The 19,591-nt window shown below is 32.8% G+C and overlaps 2 protein-coding genes across 6 annotated transcripts in view; both read left to right on the top strand.

Moving 5' to 3' along the window:
* On the top strand, positions 1-2,771 carry jagn (jagunal). The gene is made up of 4 exons (XM_015511764.2): positions 1-249; positions 452-593; positions 759-977; positions 1,045-2,771. Exons 1-4 carry the CDS (start codon positions 164-166, stop codon positions 1,174-1,176), a joined length of 579 nt encoding a protein of 192 aa, XP_015367250.1. The 5' UTR covers positions 1-163; the 3' UTR covers positions 1,177-2,771.
* Positions 2,772-3,966: 1,195 nt separating this feature from the next.
* The window catches only part of osa (trithorax group protein osa), a 31,542-nt gene continuing 15,917 nt past the window's right edge, over positions 3,967-19,591 (top strand). The window contains exons 1-3 of one of the 5 annotated variants that reach the window (XM_015511771.2): positions 3,967-5,453; positions 16,792-16,974; positions 17,857-18,126. In XM_015511771.2, coding sequence (XP_015367257.2) covers positions 4,698-5,453; positions 16,792-16,974; positions 17,857-18,126 — 1,209 coding nt within the window. In that variant the 5' untranslated portion in view covers positions 3,967-4,697. The remainder of the gene's footprint in view (positions 5,454-16,791; positions 16,975-17,856; positions 18,127-19,591) is intronic. The other 4 variants (XM_015511772.2, XM_015511768.2, XM_015511769.2 and 1 more) reach the window with 4 other exon arrangements.

Here is a 19,591-nt window from a genome sequence, read left to right as displayed (position 1 = left end):
GACCCGATTACCCGACCACTTTGGCAGTTTTATTTTTGAGAATGTAGCTCAATGCTCAATGTATTTTGATAAATTATTTGTATGAACATTGTTCTTATGTGACAGTTTTCGGTATAAGGTATATATTTTTTTTACTCTTAGTAAAATTATACAAAACAATAAAATGTCGTCAAAGGGCCCAACAATTGCTGGCTCAGATGGCTCAGATTTTTCTCATCGTCAAAAAGTTGCCGACCATTACAAAATCAGGTACTTATTAGTTATTACCTACTTTATGTAGATAATATAATTTTATTATAGTACATCATCTACATGAGTAATAGCTTAATACATTTTTTACTGTCATATATTTCAATTAGTCAATTTTATTTTAAAAAGATGTAATAATATTTTAAATTTTCAATAAGTTATTTTAAAATATATTTTTTTTAATAATTGATTTTAATTTTAGCGTACAAAACAAGAATCGACTTAAATACTGTATACTATTTCACTATATTCTATTCTTTCTTATGGGTGCAAAGTTATGCCCAGATGTTTTGGATAGATTGGATATATTTGTATTAGAAATTGAAGAACTTGAAATTCCTAAGGTAATTAAATTTGTGAATGAAATAATTTCTTACTGAATGCAATTTATAATACTAAATTATAAAAACTATTTTACATTATAAGTTAAAATATTAGTGGTTACATTTTAATTTTATGAGTTAATTTGGCTAGATATTCAAAGGTACCTTTATAATTTATTATTTCAGCCATTGCTTTGGGAGTATTTATGGTGTTTGAGTTTGCCAGCATCTTTTCTGGCATTACGTGCAATTAAGCATAATTGTATAAAAAATATTTCTTTTTACATCAAATGGATTATTTCATTTGGTGTTTTACCAGTTGTCTATGGCTTTTTTACATACCTTCCAGAAGTTTATACTTTTATTACAAAAAGCCCCTCAACTGAATCTATTCAACTGTGGCGAGTGAGTGTCTACAATGCTATTGAATTGATAATTATTTATTTGTACTTAATAATTTTTTCAATTTCAGAACTTCCCGTATGGTATACTTTGGTATATATTTATTGCTATAGCAGTTCAAATTCATGGATTCTCAATATATTTTGCACTAAATTTGAAAAATGCCTGGACTGCCAGAGGTACTGCTCAAAAGAAAAAATAAATTAGTTGCTTTGAAAAATCATGGTGATCTGAGATAGTGTAAATACTATGGATTATAACTGTGTATATTTATTTACATTTGTATGATTATGCAAGCTATGATAACTGCATAATTGATTTAATCAAACTGAATTAATATAGATAATGAATGGTATGAAAAATATATTTTTGTAGTTTATCTGTGCTACATAAATTGTTAAATTGTTTACTTGTTTATTTAATATAAAATTTACAAGATTGAAAATTTTCTATACATTTTGTTATAACTTTTTAAGTGTTTTTGTGTATTATAAATACTGAAAATTATTTTTCACCCTATGTATTTAAACAGTTTTTTACAACAGGTTGATACTTTAAAACTTTTTATAATTTGTTAAAAATAATATTTAAACAATTTTAGACGAGTATATAATTTTTTTTACTGTTTCATAAAAAATACATAAAATATTTTGTATATTCTTAATCTAATCATATACAAATATGTAAATGAATAAATTATTATTATGGAAGACTATTCAAATAATTAGATTATTAAAAATATTTTTTTTCAGTCATTAATTTACGAATAATATTCTATGTTCAATATTAAAATAAAATGTATGATAATTTTAACATTATTAACAATTTCATATAATTTATAATTTATATCTTTTTTATTATTATTTATATTATATATTTAATTTTCATTAAATGTATTATAAAAAAAAAATAAAGAATGTTTATTATCAATAATGCTAAGCACATATTTTGTATTGTACAAAGTACAAACATAGCTTGAAACATTTTTTGTTAGGATGATGGATTGTTTAAATTTTTATTTATATGAAAAAATTAACAAGTTCCCAAGTTGAAACATTATCCACTGTTAATAATGTATGCATTTATGACATGTAGTAGGTATGAAATATTATGGCAGTTTTGGATTTTTTTTAAATTGAAAATAGTTGTTATAAGTTATAAGGTTATAACATAATATTAATGCGTATTATGTATTAATAATAAAGAATTTTAATATACAATGTAATGTAAAATATAATTTAAATTGCTCGATTTTAAATTATTTTAAATTGTACATTTTCATGCACAAAAATTTAATTATTTGCATTGCATATCTATAATTATGTTGAATTCAAAGGTTTGTTCATTTTCAAACATTCATATTTCATTTAGATCAATACTGATTAATGTATTATGTAATATTGTTTACAAAAAAAAATCATTATTGTTGTATAGCTGTCTTATTGTAGTATTTATATCATAGCCATTGGCCATTTCTAATTTTATGATCTACCTATATATTATTGTATTTTATTTTTATTGTTCGATCAGATTTATAAAATGTAATGTATTTAAGTATGTAATTTGATGATTATTGATTATTTTAAATAAGCACTGTCAATTTAGTTCACTAGTTCACTTTAGGTTTCTATCTAAAGATTTATTTTATAAACTTAAAACTGCACGAACAGTGATAATTTAAAATTATAATATATAATTGTAAAGCAGAGTATGTAGGTCCTTTGAGTTATATGTTTTATTAATATTATGATTGATTGTTATGAGATGAATAAAACAAGAGACCAGTAATTATTATAAGTGTTGTGTAAAGTTACTGATTAGTAGTACACTCGACACTCCTCAAACTATACGATTATTGTCAATAAATTGTATGTTTAAAGTACCTAGTTTGGATTATCATCCCCAGTAATTAATTTCACAAAACTAAATAAAGAAACTGCATCATCGACATTATAGATACCTACAATGATGTATTTTAAAGTAATTATAATATTAATATTAAATAGTAGAGAACAGAGATAATTCCGAAAAGGGAGATACTATACAGATATTCTGATGACATTTTGTATAAGACGAATAGTGTGTTGTAATAATGTAATGTTATGATGTGTAGATCGACCTGTGCAGGTTTTCTGCGGCGTCAACGACGATAAAAATAATAATAACTAACAGCGTTTGTTATCGTGTCATATTATACTCATATGACGAGGGAAAGGAGTGAAAAGAATTTTGGCTGTCTAAAGAAAAATGGCAACAACACTCGGAACGCGCCCGCCGTCTGTCTTATAACGTTCTGTGAGTACGACGGGCATAATATAACATCATTATATGCACGGCGACGGCGATATTACAATGCGTGTGCGTGTGCGTGTGGTCGCGAGAGGTGCAAAAACGCGGCGGCGCAAAAACAAATAAATGTTCCGAGCCGAAAAAAAACGCCAAGACACGGGCGACCGACCGTTGGAACCGGCCAACCGCCGCACGAACGTTTAAAAAGTATAATGCATTTTAATATTATAATGTTATGGTTCGAGACCGGCGTCATCGTGGCCACCCACAGACGCGTCGCCGAGACAGCGGTAAATGACCGGGTAGATGGCGTGCATTGTATGGGAAGGTGGAAAATCGTTTTTATCGACGTGCGCGCTAAAAAATGGAATAAAAATCGTAAGCAGCGGGCGGTTGGAACAATGACAATCGCCACAGCCGGGAAGATCGTAGTTTTTCGGGACGCGTTTCGTGGCGGGTCTGGACGGAATTGTAAAAAATTATTTGCTCGTAAGGGTGCACCCTTCGTGCTGAGCGGAGAAATAATAATTTAAGCTTTATGCACGAAGCACAAGATTAAACTATAAAGTGAATACGTAGCGTACTAGCGTAGACGAAACAAAAAATGTCGATGTACAGGCCGGCGGCAGCAGCACTAGCGACTAGCGAGTGGCGTCGTCTCACTGTTACAGAGTGGCCACAGGACGCGCGCGTGAGGTCGCGCCGAGAGTACACACTGTAGGCCGCCGTACATTTTTGTTCCGTTCAGAGTCTACGGGAGATAATCGGTGAGTGTGCGCGGCGTATTACTCGACCGAAATTTATTGGAAAAAGGGTATTGCATGTACACACACGGGCACGTAAGATTTTCTAGTGTTGTTATTATTTTTTGTGTACGAATTACGAGTGCTGTGCGCGGTCTGCCGTGTGCGTGTACGCGATTATCGTTGTGCCGTGCGTTCCGATAATATTTCCTCGTCCGCTCAGCGTACCGCGGCCGAATCGAATTACCGTAGATTTCGTTTTCACCGTTCGTGGCGTCCGTGTGCCGCCACCGATACCCCGGGAATAGGATATTCGTCCGAAAGGTGCGTCGTAACCTTTTGCCGTCCTAACCTCGTTTCGCGTTTCTCGCCCGCCATTTATCGTCGTCGTCGTCGTCGTCGTCGTTGTTGTTCGTTTCCCGTTAACGAACCGCCGCCGCCGCGCACACGCAGTGTTAACGAACGGGCCATGTCCGATGCCGGTGCGGACACCGACGTGCACGGACGCAGCGGACACGTCGAGTGGTAATTATGTACGCTGCGCCATTGCTATGTTTAATATTCGGTTTGCCGAGTGCGAACGGCGCGGGCATAACGTAGATGACTCGTGTTACTATGTACTACGCTGTCGTTGACGGGTGGCGGTGGCGGGGTGTTGGCAAACGTTCTGCTGCCTGTAACGTCGTCTAACATGGCTGCTACGCACGCGGAAAACCAGCCGGGCGGCGACGTGAACAATCGCGACCAAGATAGGCCGCTGGATGTGCCCGGTTTCCAGAACGGCAGCCACGAGCGCAGGGCGACAATGAGTGGCAGCAGCCTGCTGGCGCCTGAATCGCCGAAAGGCAAGCAGCAGCAGGTGCCGACCAACCACCACAACTACGACGGCATGAGTAGTGGAAACGGTGGTGGACCGCTGTACAGCCGGCCGGAGCACGGTGACCAGCCGACCGGTGACGGAGACATGCCAAAAACTAATAATTTTGAACAAACGCCGCCCGACAAGGATGGCTATCCGCCACCTCCTCCTGGTGGCTATCGCAACAATTTTGGTCACCATCAACCACCCCCAGAGCAGCACCACGCTAATAGCAATGCTGAGCCAAACAGTTTTGGCCAGTTCAGGCATGCTTACCCCAAACCGATGATGCGGGTACCGGGACCGCCAGGAGCTATGTTTCCCCAGCGGCAATATTTGTCTGGCCAGAGTATATCTCAACCAACTGGGCCTACACCCACGCTCAACCAGCTTCTACAGTCATCAAATCCGGCATCACGTTATCAGAACAATTACGGCAATGAGTATACCAAACCTGATGGTTCTCTACCTCCGCCGGTTCAAAACCAACAACAGCAACATTACAACCAAAATTGGCCACCGCCTAGGCATAACATGCCACCTTTTCCTCCTCAACATGGCATGCCTTATAGAAATATGCCGCCATCGGTTAGTTATATTTTAATTATTAGCAAATGCATAAAATACTTTTAAATACAAATACTTTCCTACTCTTGGCTGACTTCCTGAATTATTAATCTATATAGTCTAAATCATTTAGTACTTATACCATAAGTTCAATAAATATTATGTTATTTAATATTTAGGAGAGGTTGAGTACCAAATTACTCATTACTCACTTGGTCTAGTCGTTATCTAGTAGGGATCCATGGCTTTAATTTTATTATAATCTGAAAAATCAATTAAAAGTGTCCATCCTGTTTTACATTTTTCCTAACTTGTCCATTTTATTTATTGTACTGTGTTGGTAGTTAAGCATGACATATAAATCAAACTATTTCAAAACAAATGTAGATAAAATATTATCATAAATCTTATTTAACTAGTAGAGAATCTGCTATTTGAATGGTACCACAAGCACATAACTTGTTGGTCTTAAATATTTTTTCTTTTATATGCAGGTATTTTATCATTTTTTTTATCTTGATCAAATTAATGGAATATTTGAAGTACAATTACATGTATGATTACCATGAAAATAGGTATTAATTAGGTAATGTTTAATAAATTAACATTTTAATAGGTACCCCCTGTAATATTACATTTAACATTCATCTGAAAATGGCTGAAAGAACTTTATTAGGCCACAATATATTTTTCCATTAGGCATCTAATATATTTTGTGTTTTTAACGGTAGTCCTGAAGTATATTATTATAATGAACTGTTTTTACATACTTGCTAATCTATAATTTCAATACCTATATTACCTATTAGTATTTGACCATATTACCTACATTAATTATTAAAAATAATATAGAAATACTCATTATTTAACATAAATATTTAGTTTAATTAATTAATTAAATTTAGTTTAAATTATTTATAGTACTGGTATTAATCTCCAAAGTGTTTTAACTTTTAACAATATAATTCTGACACTCAGATAACTAGCTTTATAATTCATAAACTGAATTCAATTCAATTTTTGTTTTGCTTATATGTTTAAATATGTAGCTTATATATGTGTGTTTTCATAATTGACGATTGTTGTAGTATTTTTCTTCGTGTGTGTGTAAAAGAAAACCAGAGATAATATTAGGTAGATAGGAAAATTATCTATATATTTAAATAATACAATTTCTTGAAGTTGCTGATAACAAAAAACAAAGATTGAATTTAAAGTGTTTCCAATTTTATGTATTTATTTATTTTGAAAATCATTTTTATAGCGAGTAGAATATTATCAAGTCCATCATATAAATATTAACCTGAAGCAAATGGAACTAAATTTTGTCATTTAGGTTATTTTATCGTAAAAATTTAATGAGTTTTTGAAGGGTTTCCTTACAATAAACGACCGTGAAATTTCTCAATATTGAGTAAAAATGACGTTAGTAATATCGAACACCTTTCAAATTAGAGATAGACCCCGCTATTAATAATAATTATCGTTTTGTCGGAACATAGTGATTAAGATAAATATGATACGTTGTCTATGTTAAAAGCACTTCAAAACTAATACTCCGTTTGGTTTATTGAGAACAAAATGTGTTAAATGTGTACATAATAGGTAACTCGTACTCCGGATTTTAATCATTACTAGTTAACGTTTCAAGTAACGATAAATACAAATTGAGAAAATTTAAATTCTAAAAAAGACAAATAAATATGTGCACACGTTTTTATAATTTTTTTCTTTTAAATTATATTATAACACGGATACAATATCAAACATGCGTGATCTACAATCACTGCAACATCCAAAACAAAGAAGGGCTTTAGATCTGAACGCATTGAATATTTAATATTAAATATTTCTGACAATACAAACACCATTTGTTTCAAGAACTAATATTGTTGGACAAAAAAAAAAAAGAATAGGTGTGCAATCGTTAGGATATGGACGATCGTTTTTGTAACGTTTTACATTAATACGCGTTATTATTTATTTTTTCTCTTAAGATTCGATACGTTTCCTATCCTGTCTCGAATTCTGTCGCAGTGTCCGAGGTGACGCGTTCCGTCGGGTCACTTAAAATAATAATAATAATAATATCGGCCCCGCGTGTAGGGCTATCGTCACCGTCCGTCGAATCAATTTGCCACATGGGTAGAGTCTCATGGGTAGAGGTTGTTCTACTGGCAAGTCGGTTATACGATACACGAACTGCTACGACCACAATACTGGATAATATAATTTTACGCGGTAATTATCCATCGTTTATTCATGTGTGGTGTGTACACGCGCATACTGTATACGCGTCTGTATTTTATTATTATTTATTATTATACATTTGTACGCGTAATACAATTATTAACGATTATTGATAATATCATGTATGTTTTCCGTGTGTTATTATAACAATAAAATGCATCTCAAAAATTGTTCATAGTAATAGTAGTAATAATATTACACGCAAAGAGATAACAGCGAAAAAACCGGCATGTGAATGTTTAATATAATAATACCGTTTTCACCGTTCTTCGGATTTTGATAACCGGCTGTTAACGATCGTTGTCGAGTGTGTGTGTGTAACCGCGCGATTATAATAATTCCACCTTCCATCCGTCCTCGTCAGTACCTGTGCCGATTGAATGAATAGAGCAATGCTTAATTCGTTTGTTAATATTAATTGAATACAATAAAAAACAAGAATACCAAGAATATTACGACCACAACACACATTTTCCAATGCGTTGACGATCACTGCCGTGTATTGCTTCCGGTGGAAGTGTAATTATTAATAACTTATTATATTAACAACAACAAAAGATAAGCGGTCTCGTGCGATAACAATTATTTATTCTGTAGCATTATGGATATAGAGTCGTCGTAGCAGCAGCATTTCTACTTTTCTCTTTTGCCACTGTCTGTAGCTTTTTACATCAAAAATCGGCGCTATACATATAACATATAATCTATGATAATATTATTGTAATACGTGAACGTCTGTGCGTTTGTTTGTTACGTTATTTTAATAGTATTCGAGTGGTGTATATATTTTTAAGAATTAGAGACACTTTTATTGAACAGTAATTGATTCATTCATAACCGATCGGCGGAATGCGCCCAAATATTTATTTTTAATGTCCCGTGACACGGTTCGTGTCTCCGCCCCCACCGATAATCGTCGTGTTAATTTATTTAAACGTCTGCGGTGCCGCGGCGGGTACATAATTGTCATAATAATTTTTATTTTACTACTACCATACACATTAATATTTTCCAAACTATTATTTGTATTATGTTGCAAGTGTATTTATACCATGGAAAACCAATGTTTTCGCATGAATATTTCTCACCGTTTTTGATGATTGTGTGTGTCTAACTACCCTTAAATGAATCCTCGATGTTGTGTTAGTTTCAATTAGTCGCATTTATGATTTGTAATGTCGATTGCTCTGAAATATCGGGAAAATCGGTTATTGCGTTTGAGCTCGGGGGACATATCAAATAGTAATAAACTAATAAATATATAGAATTATCTGAAAAAATTATCATAACGCGCGCTCCGGGCCCTTTCTTATAGGGTCGGCGTCAATGGGTTTTCTTTAAAAAAAAAAAAAAAAAACATTTTTATTATTTTTTATCCCCGCTTTTTTCGTCTCAGTCGCTCGTTCCGAAGTAGTTTTGTGTACGCGGGCTTTGTTGGAACGAGCTATAGCTTCGCAACCAACGGCGGCGGCATTCACTTCGTTACGTTTTCCTATCGCGCGCAGCAGCTGCGTGTTGAGTAGATTGTATATATATTGTGTTGTATGGTGTACGTGCGATTATATATATATATATATACATACATATATATTATTCCTAGTGAACGCAGCTCGCTCGATGCCACGCCCACAGTCCCGCCGCGTTGCCACGTTGTGCTTCGGTGCCGCATTTGTGTTATATAACGACACAACGGTTGCTCGAATGGCAACCTCGATGAGAAGAAAAATCGTATCGCGGGGGCCACCGCGTTGCGCCGGGAAATTTTCCTCATTTCACATTTCTTATCTCGTTTATATTATTCTTTTTTAAATACATAATTCGAATGAAAAATCGTTTTAGATCAACTTTTTCATTCTCCGGCGCCACCCAGTACCTTTTATTTTTACAGGAAAAAACATATGATTATTATTATTATTGGCGTAGAATAATTTTCAAAACCACACGAAACGCTAACAACAATTTAAATTTATTAGATATTTAAAATTAAAAAATGTTTCAGTAAGATCATGTTTTGGTATTCTATGAAGAACTCACTATATATTATTATTGACAATTTTTTTGTACATTTGAAATAACCTAACCATTATGATTTGGTTACATAGATATTTAATCAATCAATAAATGGTCGCTTTAACATGATTCGTTACATTTTTATAAATCATTATCACAAATTATTATTATAGTTAGACAATTTAAGAGTAAATATGTTTTCAGTGAAATTTCTTAAATTTAATATGCAAAAATGTTTTTTTTTAAAACACCATTTATTCCATCGTAAGTTAATTCAAGATAGATAGTTACATTTTGAAAATTAAATTATATATAATAGTATTAATTCCTGGAGAACGGTAGAGGTACACAGTAATATTTATTAATTTCACAAGCTACATGTATTGACGTATTGTGCTAAAATGTGTAAAATATTTTTTTCATTATGTTTGGGATTTTTTAACGTTATTTTGGTACTTGTGTACATTATTGTGCATTCAAATTTTCCTGATTAGCGTTATTTGAAATATTGTAATATTATTATTTCTAAAAAATTTTTATTAACACTACCTAATAATAAATAAAATATCTGAAAGTTTTCAAAAATATTTTTACTGGAAAATATCAAATTATATCAGTGACAGTGATGTAGATAACAACTATATTAAACAGTTTTTAGAGAAATTCTCAAATACCCCGAGAAATAGTAAATACTAAGGAGGAAATTACGCTGAACATGTTATTTAATGCATATCTGTAAATATACCTAATCACTTACTGTTAATAAAATATTTAGGATATCATGTATAGTTTTTTCTTATTATTTATTATTAAATATTTTAAAATATTATATGACATAATATCATACAGAATCAGATTAAATTCCACTGACTTCAACATAATAGTTAAAGTTATGGTGCATAAAATGCGTCTCTATTATATTATGTTTAGTATGGCTATGTATAAATTATATATATATATATATACTGTATAGTTACATTATGGTATTTAGGTTTTTAATATTTTTTAACAGTGTGATTTTTTTTTTTTTCATCAAAAATATATAATATTCTTTGTATTGAATATATATATTTAATTTAAATATTAATAGTTTACTATAGGTTAATTTCAAGTTGGCGGCGTCGCGGAAGTATTGCGAAAGCAGTTCCCGCGGCGTCGTCGGTTCAAACAGAAAAAAAAAGGTTAATTTCTAATAAATAAGTCGTATCTTAAAAAGTGATGATGTAATGAGCATAAACTAAAAATGTCTGTTACTATTTTCTATTCACTGTTTTTAAAAATCCAATTAAAAAGATAAAAATGTAAGCATTATTATGATTTCATATAAATACGATCAGAATATAAATTTAACACAATCTTACACATGAGTCACATTTTTACGTAAAAATTGTAATGTTATCCTCATTAAAGTTATTTAAAGCCAATTAGCAAAATTATATTGTTCATTAGTATATAATAAGGAACCATTTTAATTATCTTTCGTAGGTACTCGTTTTTAAACAAAATATCTACTAATCGATTTCTAATTTTTTTAAATTATGGCCTTTTTTTTAAAATTCAAATATTGTATTTCAAATTATATTTTTATATTTTATGGTCATTATAATATATTTTCATCATTAATTCCTCCATTTTTTTATTCAAAATCATACAAGAAATTATAATAACGTAGAGGTTTTTGCGGTTGAATATTAATTTAAAAGAAATTATATTTTTAACGCTATTGTTGTGTTTTGAATTTAGTTTATTGAAATAACAATATAATGAGCTTGAATAATTCAAATATTTGTGGGTTACTACGAGTAATAATAATGTTGTTTGATGTACCTAATAGTCGCATACTCGCATATCTTATGAAACCGATAATGATAATAGTTGTAATAAATAATAATAATGAATACTATATATTAATGATGATACTAGGTATATTATTAAAAGGCAAATTGTTTGATTTATATGATAGTATAGTAGTTGTATCTAGCAGATGTTATATAATAACATACAAGATATATATATTTATGTAATATATAACATAATTTTCTTATAAACGTCACTTAATTAGTGTAACGTTTAATTTTTCATCGAGGATTTGTTATCCGTTCTGGGTAACCGTAATAATTATCATCGACGTGTCGTCATAAGCATTTGGTCGGCCGGTATCGGTGGACCTTGAATAGCATTGAATATTATTGGTTATTGGCATGTTATCTATAACTTATATTATCTATGAAAGTATATAGTATGTTAAGTGTGATATCTACGTCATTTTAACATCGCGATTGTGATGTCATCAATGAAGGCGATTAGTCGTAAGCTCTAAGCCACGGTTTGTATAATAATATTCCTCGCTATTGATAACGGCAATAATTTTTAAACAATTGCCACGTTTTCGTTAAATCGATTATGTATTTTACAAAATATTACTCAGCAATATGACTAGTAGAAATCGCACATTTTCTGTCTTTGTTTGTGATCAAGGCAGTGGTTAGGTTGTGTACAAATAGACCTTCGTACCTTTTTCGAAATTGTAGAGCCAAAAGGTTAGAATAAGTTGTTGTGAATCTCATATATTATTTAATAGAAAATATATTTAGTTGCTGAAGTAGATAATATGATCATGCATGAAAAAAATTTCAGTTGGAAACGGGCGTTAAAAGGAATATTCGCTGTGCGGGTAGTCTTGAGCCTTAGTTAACCGTCGACTATTTATCCATCGTAATAATCATATTATAACATGAGTATCCAAATTCACTTATATTTTTGTGTATTTAACTTTATATTAAAGTATAGTGATTAATTCTTTATGATTTAATCTTAATAATCATAAACAATTAAAACTGAATATAATCGTGATTTGTAGTCCACCGTGTGTGTAGGTAAATAGTCGACTGATAAAGATCAGACTTCCAAATCATTATTTAATTACCAATTAACGTTGTTAAATCCGTCGTCTGACCGGTCACCGGTGCCTTATTATAATATTGTCTTTACCATTATATAGACCCGGTGTTACAGTACACGCATTATTGGTACATATCACATGTATATTTATATAGGTCATTGACTGTAGAGTTTGCAAGTAGTAGTAGTAGTAGTAGTAGTAGTAGTAGTAGTAGTAGTAGTAGTAGTCCCATGCGACCTTTATCGGTGACAGCGATTGCGGAAATGTACATCTATCATTTCTGATTCTCCGCGTGTACCGCAAGCCTAGTTTATTAACCCAGATTATAATACACATATATACGTATACAAAGAACGAGTGAATGAGTATTTATGTATATATATATATATATATATAAACACGTGTGTACGACACGACGGTGCGTGAGAGTGCGGTGAGGAGAGAATGGGTTTGTTTATTGTACACCGCACACGCATTATGTACGCGCCCATGCCCTTACCCAACAACAACACACCGCGAACACACACACACGTACGCGATCGCGCTGGTGAGTGTAAATACATTTAGATAAAAACACACGTCACACGGAATATTTTGGGCCCACGTTTCATTTTATTTTTAGACATAATTGATTCACGTATATTATAATAATAGTAAAAATGATACTACGTGGTCGCGGTGCGTGTAAACGTATGTGTACAATAGTGTTGGAGAGTAAAACGCTGCGTCGCGTGGCCGTCGTAAAAACGGATGTAAAAGGACGGGCGGCGTCTCCTGCACCGCCGCATCGGCTACGACATACTATATAATTTGTGTATATTTATATCACGCATAAAGTAATTAATGATATAGGATATACGAGGTGTGCATGGGAATGCTTGTATCGCGATCGTTTGTTTGTAAAACTATCCGCGGCCGAGAATTGCAGTGTGCGTCCGTGCGTGATGTTTAGGTATTATGCGATGGCAAGACGTCGTGTGCCTCGTCCATAACATCGCATAGTCTTTGCCACAGTCCTCTTAGTGTCAAAGTCGCTTCAACGCCTACTTGTTTTCCATCTCGTACATAACGTGTCCGTTGGTACGCATGTTCAAGCGTGTGTTTGTTGACAGGTAGACATATTGTAGAAGTATTCAAACTAACTTCGGTACTACTAACCCAGCCAGCGGTAAACAATTTTTTTTTAATCAACTAATACTAAAGAAAATTCAATTATTTTTCAAATTTACAATGTTATGTTATATATAATTTATAATTAGTCCTATATTACAAGTATATTATACTTATAAAGTAGACATATACGCAATACATTAGTGACCATGGAATTAATAATTAGTAAAAAATATAATACTTATAACTGGTATAATATTATAATATAATATACGTAACGACTAGCTATATTACATATTAATGGTACCCTACTATATTACACTATCGCTATAAACCGTGTGATTAACCCGTTACAGTAATACACCAAATAGTTGAAAATATTCTTCACCGTATTGTTAGTTACACATTACTATTTGGTTTGATGAACAACAAAAAGAATCTGAACACAGTTAAACACATGGTTATATAGAATACGATGTCAGTGTCATTGTTATTGTTTATTATTGTGTAAGTAACCTTTACATTTTACATTTATTTCCTGCTGTGTAGACTTGGAGAAAATGTTCACCGAGTATTTGACATCCTAACCCAACTAATCTGCACGCACGTTTATTATATTATTATGTAATGCACGAGAAAATCATCCCATGTTTTTCAAAACTACGACGCTGACTTTGGAATTGTGTTAATTCATAGTTGTGTTCATGATGTAGGCTGAGTGAGTGGTCCTATGGAAAACAATACTATACCACGTGTTTGTATTCGATTTTGTACACAACGCCCGTGTTAATAGTGTATAGCCAGTTATCGTAATGTGATTGATTGTTTATTACCTGAATGTGGATGTTTTAAAACCGAAGACTGTTATTATATTTCAGTATATTTGTGGATATCGGTTAAGGTCCACAAATAACGAGCAAAACCTATTTTATTCCGATATGTTGTACAATGTACATTATAGGTAATTATTCTGTTTGCCTCGTATATCTAATGTTATGTCAATTGTTTATTTTACTGCATATTTATTACTTATTAGTTATTAATCATTATCATTCCTAATTTATGACATCTCAATTTTGGGCTTTTGAGTTGTCCAACACTTTTTCAGATTATTGAGTAATGAATAATACCTATGTAGCATTTACATTTTTTTTTTTTTTTTGCTTGATTCTATAGGACAGATATGATTTATATCTATTATCATTATTCAAAACATAATTCTGAATGTTTTACTTTTTTTTTTACGGAGCTTATAGTTATAATTTTATAAAACATCTGGAAATAAATTGGTGCAAATAAAACCTTATTTTTTTAAATACATCTACAATATATACAGTTTATTATACAATAATTAGATTTGATAAAAAAAAAAGAAGAGAATATAAAATTGACAGCGAATATTAAGGTTGGGAAGTTATCCATTGATAAAACCCAGCACGTGCTATAGTTATTAACTAATGATTATTAATGTAAAATATCCCTACGCCATTTTCTTTTTAGTCTTCGTCGAGGATATTCGGGTAGTGTTTTAAATGATAATTTTTTGATTAGTGGATTAGTGTAATTGGAGTTTATTATGAAATCTGATGTAGTATGTTTTAGAGATTTGATTTAGGGTTTGTATTTTTAAGTCTTTGTGGAGGTTAGAGTTTGTTATGTATCAAGGAGTAGAAGAAACTAGATGGAAACAGATAGACTGGAAGGTTAGATAATAAAACCTAAAAAGTCTTATATAATAAATTAATACAATAGTACTTTAAAAGAAGTTAAGCTTAAAGGTAAGTGACTAGAGTGAATAAAAATGTTTTCAATCACAATTAATGGAACCGGTACTAGGTCAATTATTTAATAATTTTTGTTAAAAAATAACTATTTAATACATAGTAATTCATTTTATACAGAGTTATATATCAAAGAACATAATCAAATTCTCAATTTGTATTAGCCAGTATAAATGTTTCTGTAATTTGATTAAAATTTGAATTGTTTTCAAAATATAAGTTGGGTGTATATTGAAATAATAACAAATGTATTGTATAAAATATACACTAGAACTGAGGGTTTAAATATACAATTCCTTGATATGTTTAATTGTTTTGGGCTGTGTCTTATTGAAACCAAATTATAAAATAACTAATAACATACTATGTATTTGTTGAGTTTTAAGCTAGCATATAATTTCTGTAACGTCGGTTGTTAAAATCTTGTTGGACTCAGTTGCTAGTAAAGTCAAGTAAACTAGAGATGACTATTTTGATGAAAACCCGTCATTTATATTTTTATTCGATATGGTTGTTTTCGGAATTAGTCGTCACATACAACACGTGGTCTGTATCCATAATTGTATTAAGTGTGCGCATGCGTATACTGTGGCGTATATTGCACACGCGGACAAAATAAATGCACATACAGTTACGATAAAATAAAATAGGTCATTAATTATTTCACATTGGACCCATTAGAGTCACCTTTTCCGCATCGTCCACCACCACGACGTGCTTGTGATTCATGAATGAAGTAACGTCATTATCACGGACAGAATCCACTGTTTTGCGGCTTCATAATTTTACAACCCTTAAATGTTCCCAACCACCACGATCGATGTGTTACCCGCCACTATTCCGTCGCTCGACCACCCATTGGCCCTCGATTCTCCCATCCTCTCTATACGCATTCTTTCATGATTCCAAACGGCGTCTCCGTCACCACCACTACCCCGTCTATAACAGGTTTCGCGCTAACCGCACAAACATGCATTGTGCAAAACTTTTTAACGTTACCCTCCTCTTCAGCTTCATTATCACTGGTATAGTAATGGTGATCGTAGTAGTAGTAGTATATATAGTATACAATACTTTATATAGTAGTCTGCTGCGTGCGCCTACCTGCACACAAATCCTTTTTGCCCCTGTTTACTTTTTTTACATCCCTCTCACATCTCTCCCCATGTCGGTCATTTTCTCTCACACTTTATGTTTATGGTCGGCTGTTGACCCCAGATTCCTTCAAGGTCACTTTATTCGTCCCGATTTGTCGATGTTTTTCGCAGTATATCGTATGTCTAAAAGTTTTGTTTTTGCTTTGTAGGCGAATCCCAGAGGACCGACCCCTCCACCATCGCCTGGCCACCAGACTCATTATCCACCACCGCCGTCTTCGCCCACTGGATACCAGCAGCATCATCGAGTACCGCCGCTACATCATCAGTATCCACCTGGGCCACCGTCGCAGCAGCAGCAGCAATCGCAGCAACCGCCGTCTCATCAACAGGTAATTATCGTCGGTACGATTAAGCGTGTAAACGAAACTGTCACCGGGAAGGAGGGATTGACCTAGATCCATAATATAGTTGTTTTTATTTACGGTTGCGATAAAATATTTCACTCCGATTCAAGACTTATTCTGGTAATGGGCCAAATCAACTAGAGACACGTTACGCTGATCATCTAGACAATAATAATGATAATAATAATAATAATATCAACAATAATAATAATACAACAACAAAGATGTATAGTATTTCCGGGTTATTTATAAAATATAAATAAAACCCGCACTTTACGAGTAAACGTCATTGACCTGTGCGTTATAGTTTTTTCGTCGCCCATTCGACTTCAAATAGAATGGTAATGGTCGTACATGTCGGTGGGCTGGCGGGCGGTGTGGCATTATCACTCACACAGCTGATCCTCTCCTCGCCGCATTGTCTGTAGCCGCCACCCATCACGACCTTGACTTCCGTGAAATGTTTTCCCGTGGGCCCCGATATGATATACCACAATAAACGGCAAAACCCCAAAACCCTCAGGATCGTCTACTCTTACTTTCAACACGCATACACACGATCCGCGACAACTAGCCTTCGTTATTATTATTATTATTATTATCATCACTATTACTATTATTAGTCTTTACTAGGACGTGATCACGTTGCTGTTTACTATAATATATACCATACAATTACTGCTATTCATTACAGTTGTTTTACTACTACTACCACTACTATTACGTATTATTGTATTGCTACTATTATTATTCCTGCTACCTATACTATTGCTATTACTATCATTGGGTTCTATTATATTAATATGTGCGCACGTATGGTTGATTATGAATTGCTCAATTGACCGCGGTTACTGTTTTTTTCTGCAGGTACCTTATGGCAGCTACCCGAACCAACAACCGCCGGTTGATCGTCAGCAGCAGCAACAACCGCAGCAGCAGCCCCAAATTCCTCAACAACCGCCCCAACAACCTCACGCTGGTCTGGGACAGACGACGTCGTCGCCAGCGTCGGCGAGTCCGCCCGCTTTGCCTCCCGTGTCGCAAAGCCAAAATGCCCAGCAACACTCATCGCCGACACCCCCGCCACCACAGTCTCAGCAACAGCCACCTCACCAGTCACCGCCGCATGTACATCCGGTGAGTTATTTGATATTTTATTGGAAATTGACAATCGTACGTTCATTTCTATTTACTAACATCGCCTGTGTCATGATGATACTTAACGTTTACACTATTGGTCTGATTTATATGGAGCGTGTGTGTGATATATGGCTTGGGATGCTTTTCTGCAATGGAATAATAATAAAATCTCATGTGGCTCGATGTGCTAATCGGAGGTACACAGTGTAGTTGTCCGATCGCAATAATTAGACTATTAGAATGTCAATTAACAAATTACAAAATTAAAACATAACACAACTAAAATTATTTATTTTTATGTTTTTTATTTTTACTATTGGAATGTCATTGTCTAAAATCACGTACGTAAAAACATTAAATTGATGCACTATCAAGTCTCGTCAGCAGAATGTTGACTGAATGTGTTTAATATATTTTTTTTCTTATTGTGTCGGTGGTGTATTCAGAATAGTTTTTTTTAAACAAATTTAAATGGCAACCGGTTTGTTCATAAAACAACACTGATAATAATAATATGCATACAAAGTAAAACGTTTTAAGTTTGGTGTAATTTATAAGAAATATCACAATTTTTTCTGAATACATTTTAATGATGTAGCCCAAGATATTCTTTCTTGGAATGTACTTTCTTTTGTTTAATACCTAAAATGGCATTACCTACTTGGTTAAGTGGTTCATTTTGTTTTTGTGATACTGAAAAATCACGTGAATTATTACAAAAAAACTATTGACTAACTTAGTTAAACAGATTATAATAGTTTTTTTTATGTTGGATATCTTATATTTTTTGATATCCGCGTTCTATTAGATAGTTATAATTAAATATCAAGATTGTTCCTAAAACCACTATAGCTTATCAAACTGAAACTGTGGATAATGGATAATATTTGTCTAACTTTTTTGGATAACCAGTACATCGAACCAAGTATGAGTATCAGTCGTGGCCTTTAAAAAATGCGATAACAACTAGTTTGAGAACACTATATTTTGTGCTTATACGACAGGTTTTGTACATTTTTTCCCATCGAATTATTCTTGCATTTTAGTATGTTGGTGTAGGATAAATTTACTGGTTCCTATTTGCTGGTTACAAATGCCGAAAGTATTTGACCGTTACATTTAATTTGCATCACACTGAAATTTCAGCTATATATTGAATTTTTTTCATCTCATTACATAACATTTATATGATATATGAATTATTTTCATGTAAATGCGTTTGTTTCAACCCGGCTTTCTAAATACCTATTGAAGGACACCTAACTACAAAATAAATAATCCCGTAGTAATGGCAATATTAACGAAACTTCAACAGTTTTTTTACATTCAATAAATACATAATTTTAATTTCTGTTCTTATTGAGAAATAACTTATGTGATTATTTGGAATTATAGAAGTAATAAGCATCCCAAATAGTTGAAAAATAATTTGAAACTATTAGGTTAAAAACAGAATGTGCTG

Source organism: Diuraphis noxia, unplaced genomic scaffold, assembly GCF_037042655.1.
Source record: "Diuraphis noxia isolate RWA-SAM2 unplaced genomic scaffold, SU_Dnox_SAM2 contig0004, whole genome shotgun sequence".
NCBI lineage: Eukaryota > Metazoa > Arthropoda > Insecta > Hemiptera > Aphididae > Diuraphis > Diuraphis noxia.
This window is presented reverse-complemented; position numbering and strand designations above follow the sequence as displayed.

Excerpts from the sequence above, each read along its gene's own strand:
- jagn (XM_015511764.2), top strand. The coding sequence starts at position 164 with ATGTCGTCAAAGGGCCCAACAATTGCTGGCTCAGATGGCTCAGATTTT. Across the intron at positions 250-451 it reads GCCGACCATTACAAAATCAG|CGTACAAAACAAGAATCGAC; the intron begins GTACTTATTAGT and ends TTTTAATTTTAG. Across the intron at positions 978-1,044 it reads AATCTATTCAACTGTGGCGA|AACTTCCCGTATGGTATACT; the intron begins GTGAGTGTCTAC and ends TTTCAATTTCAG.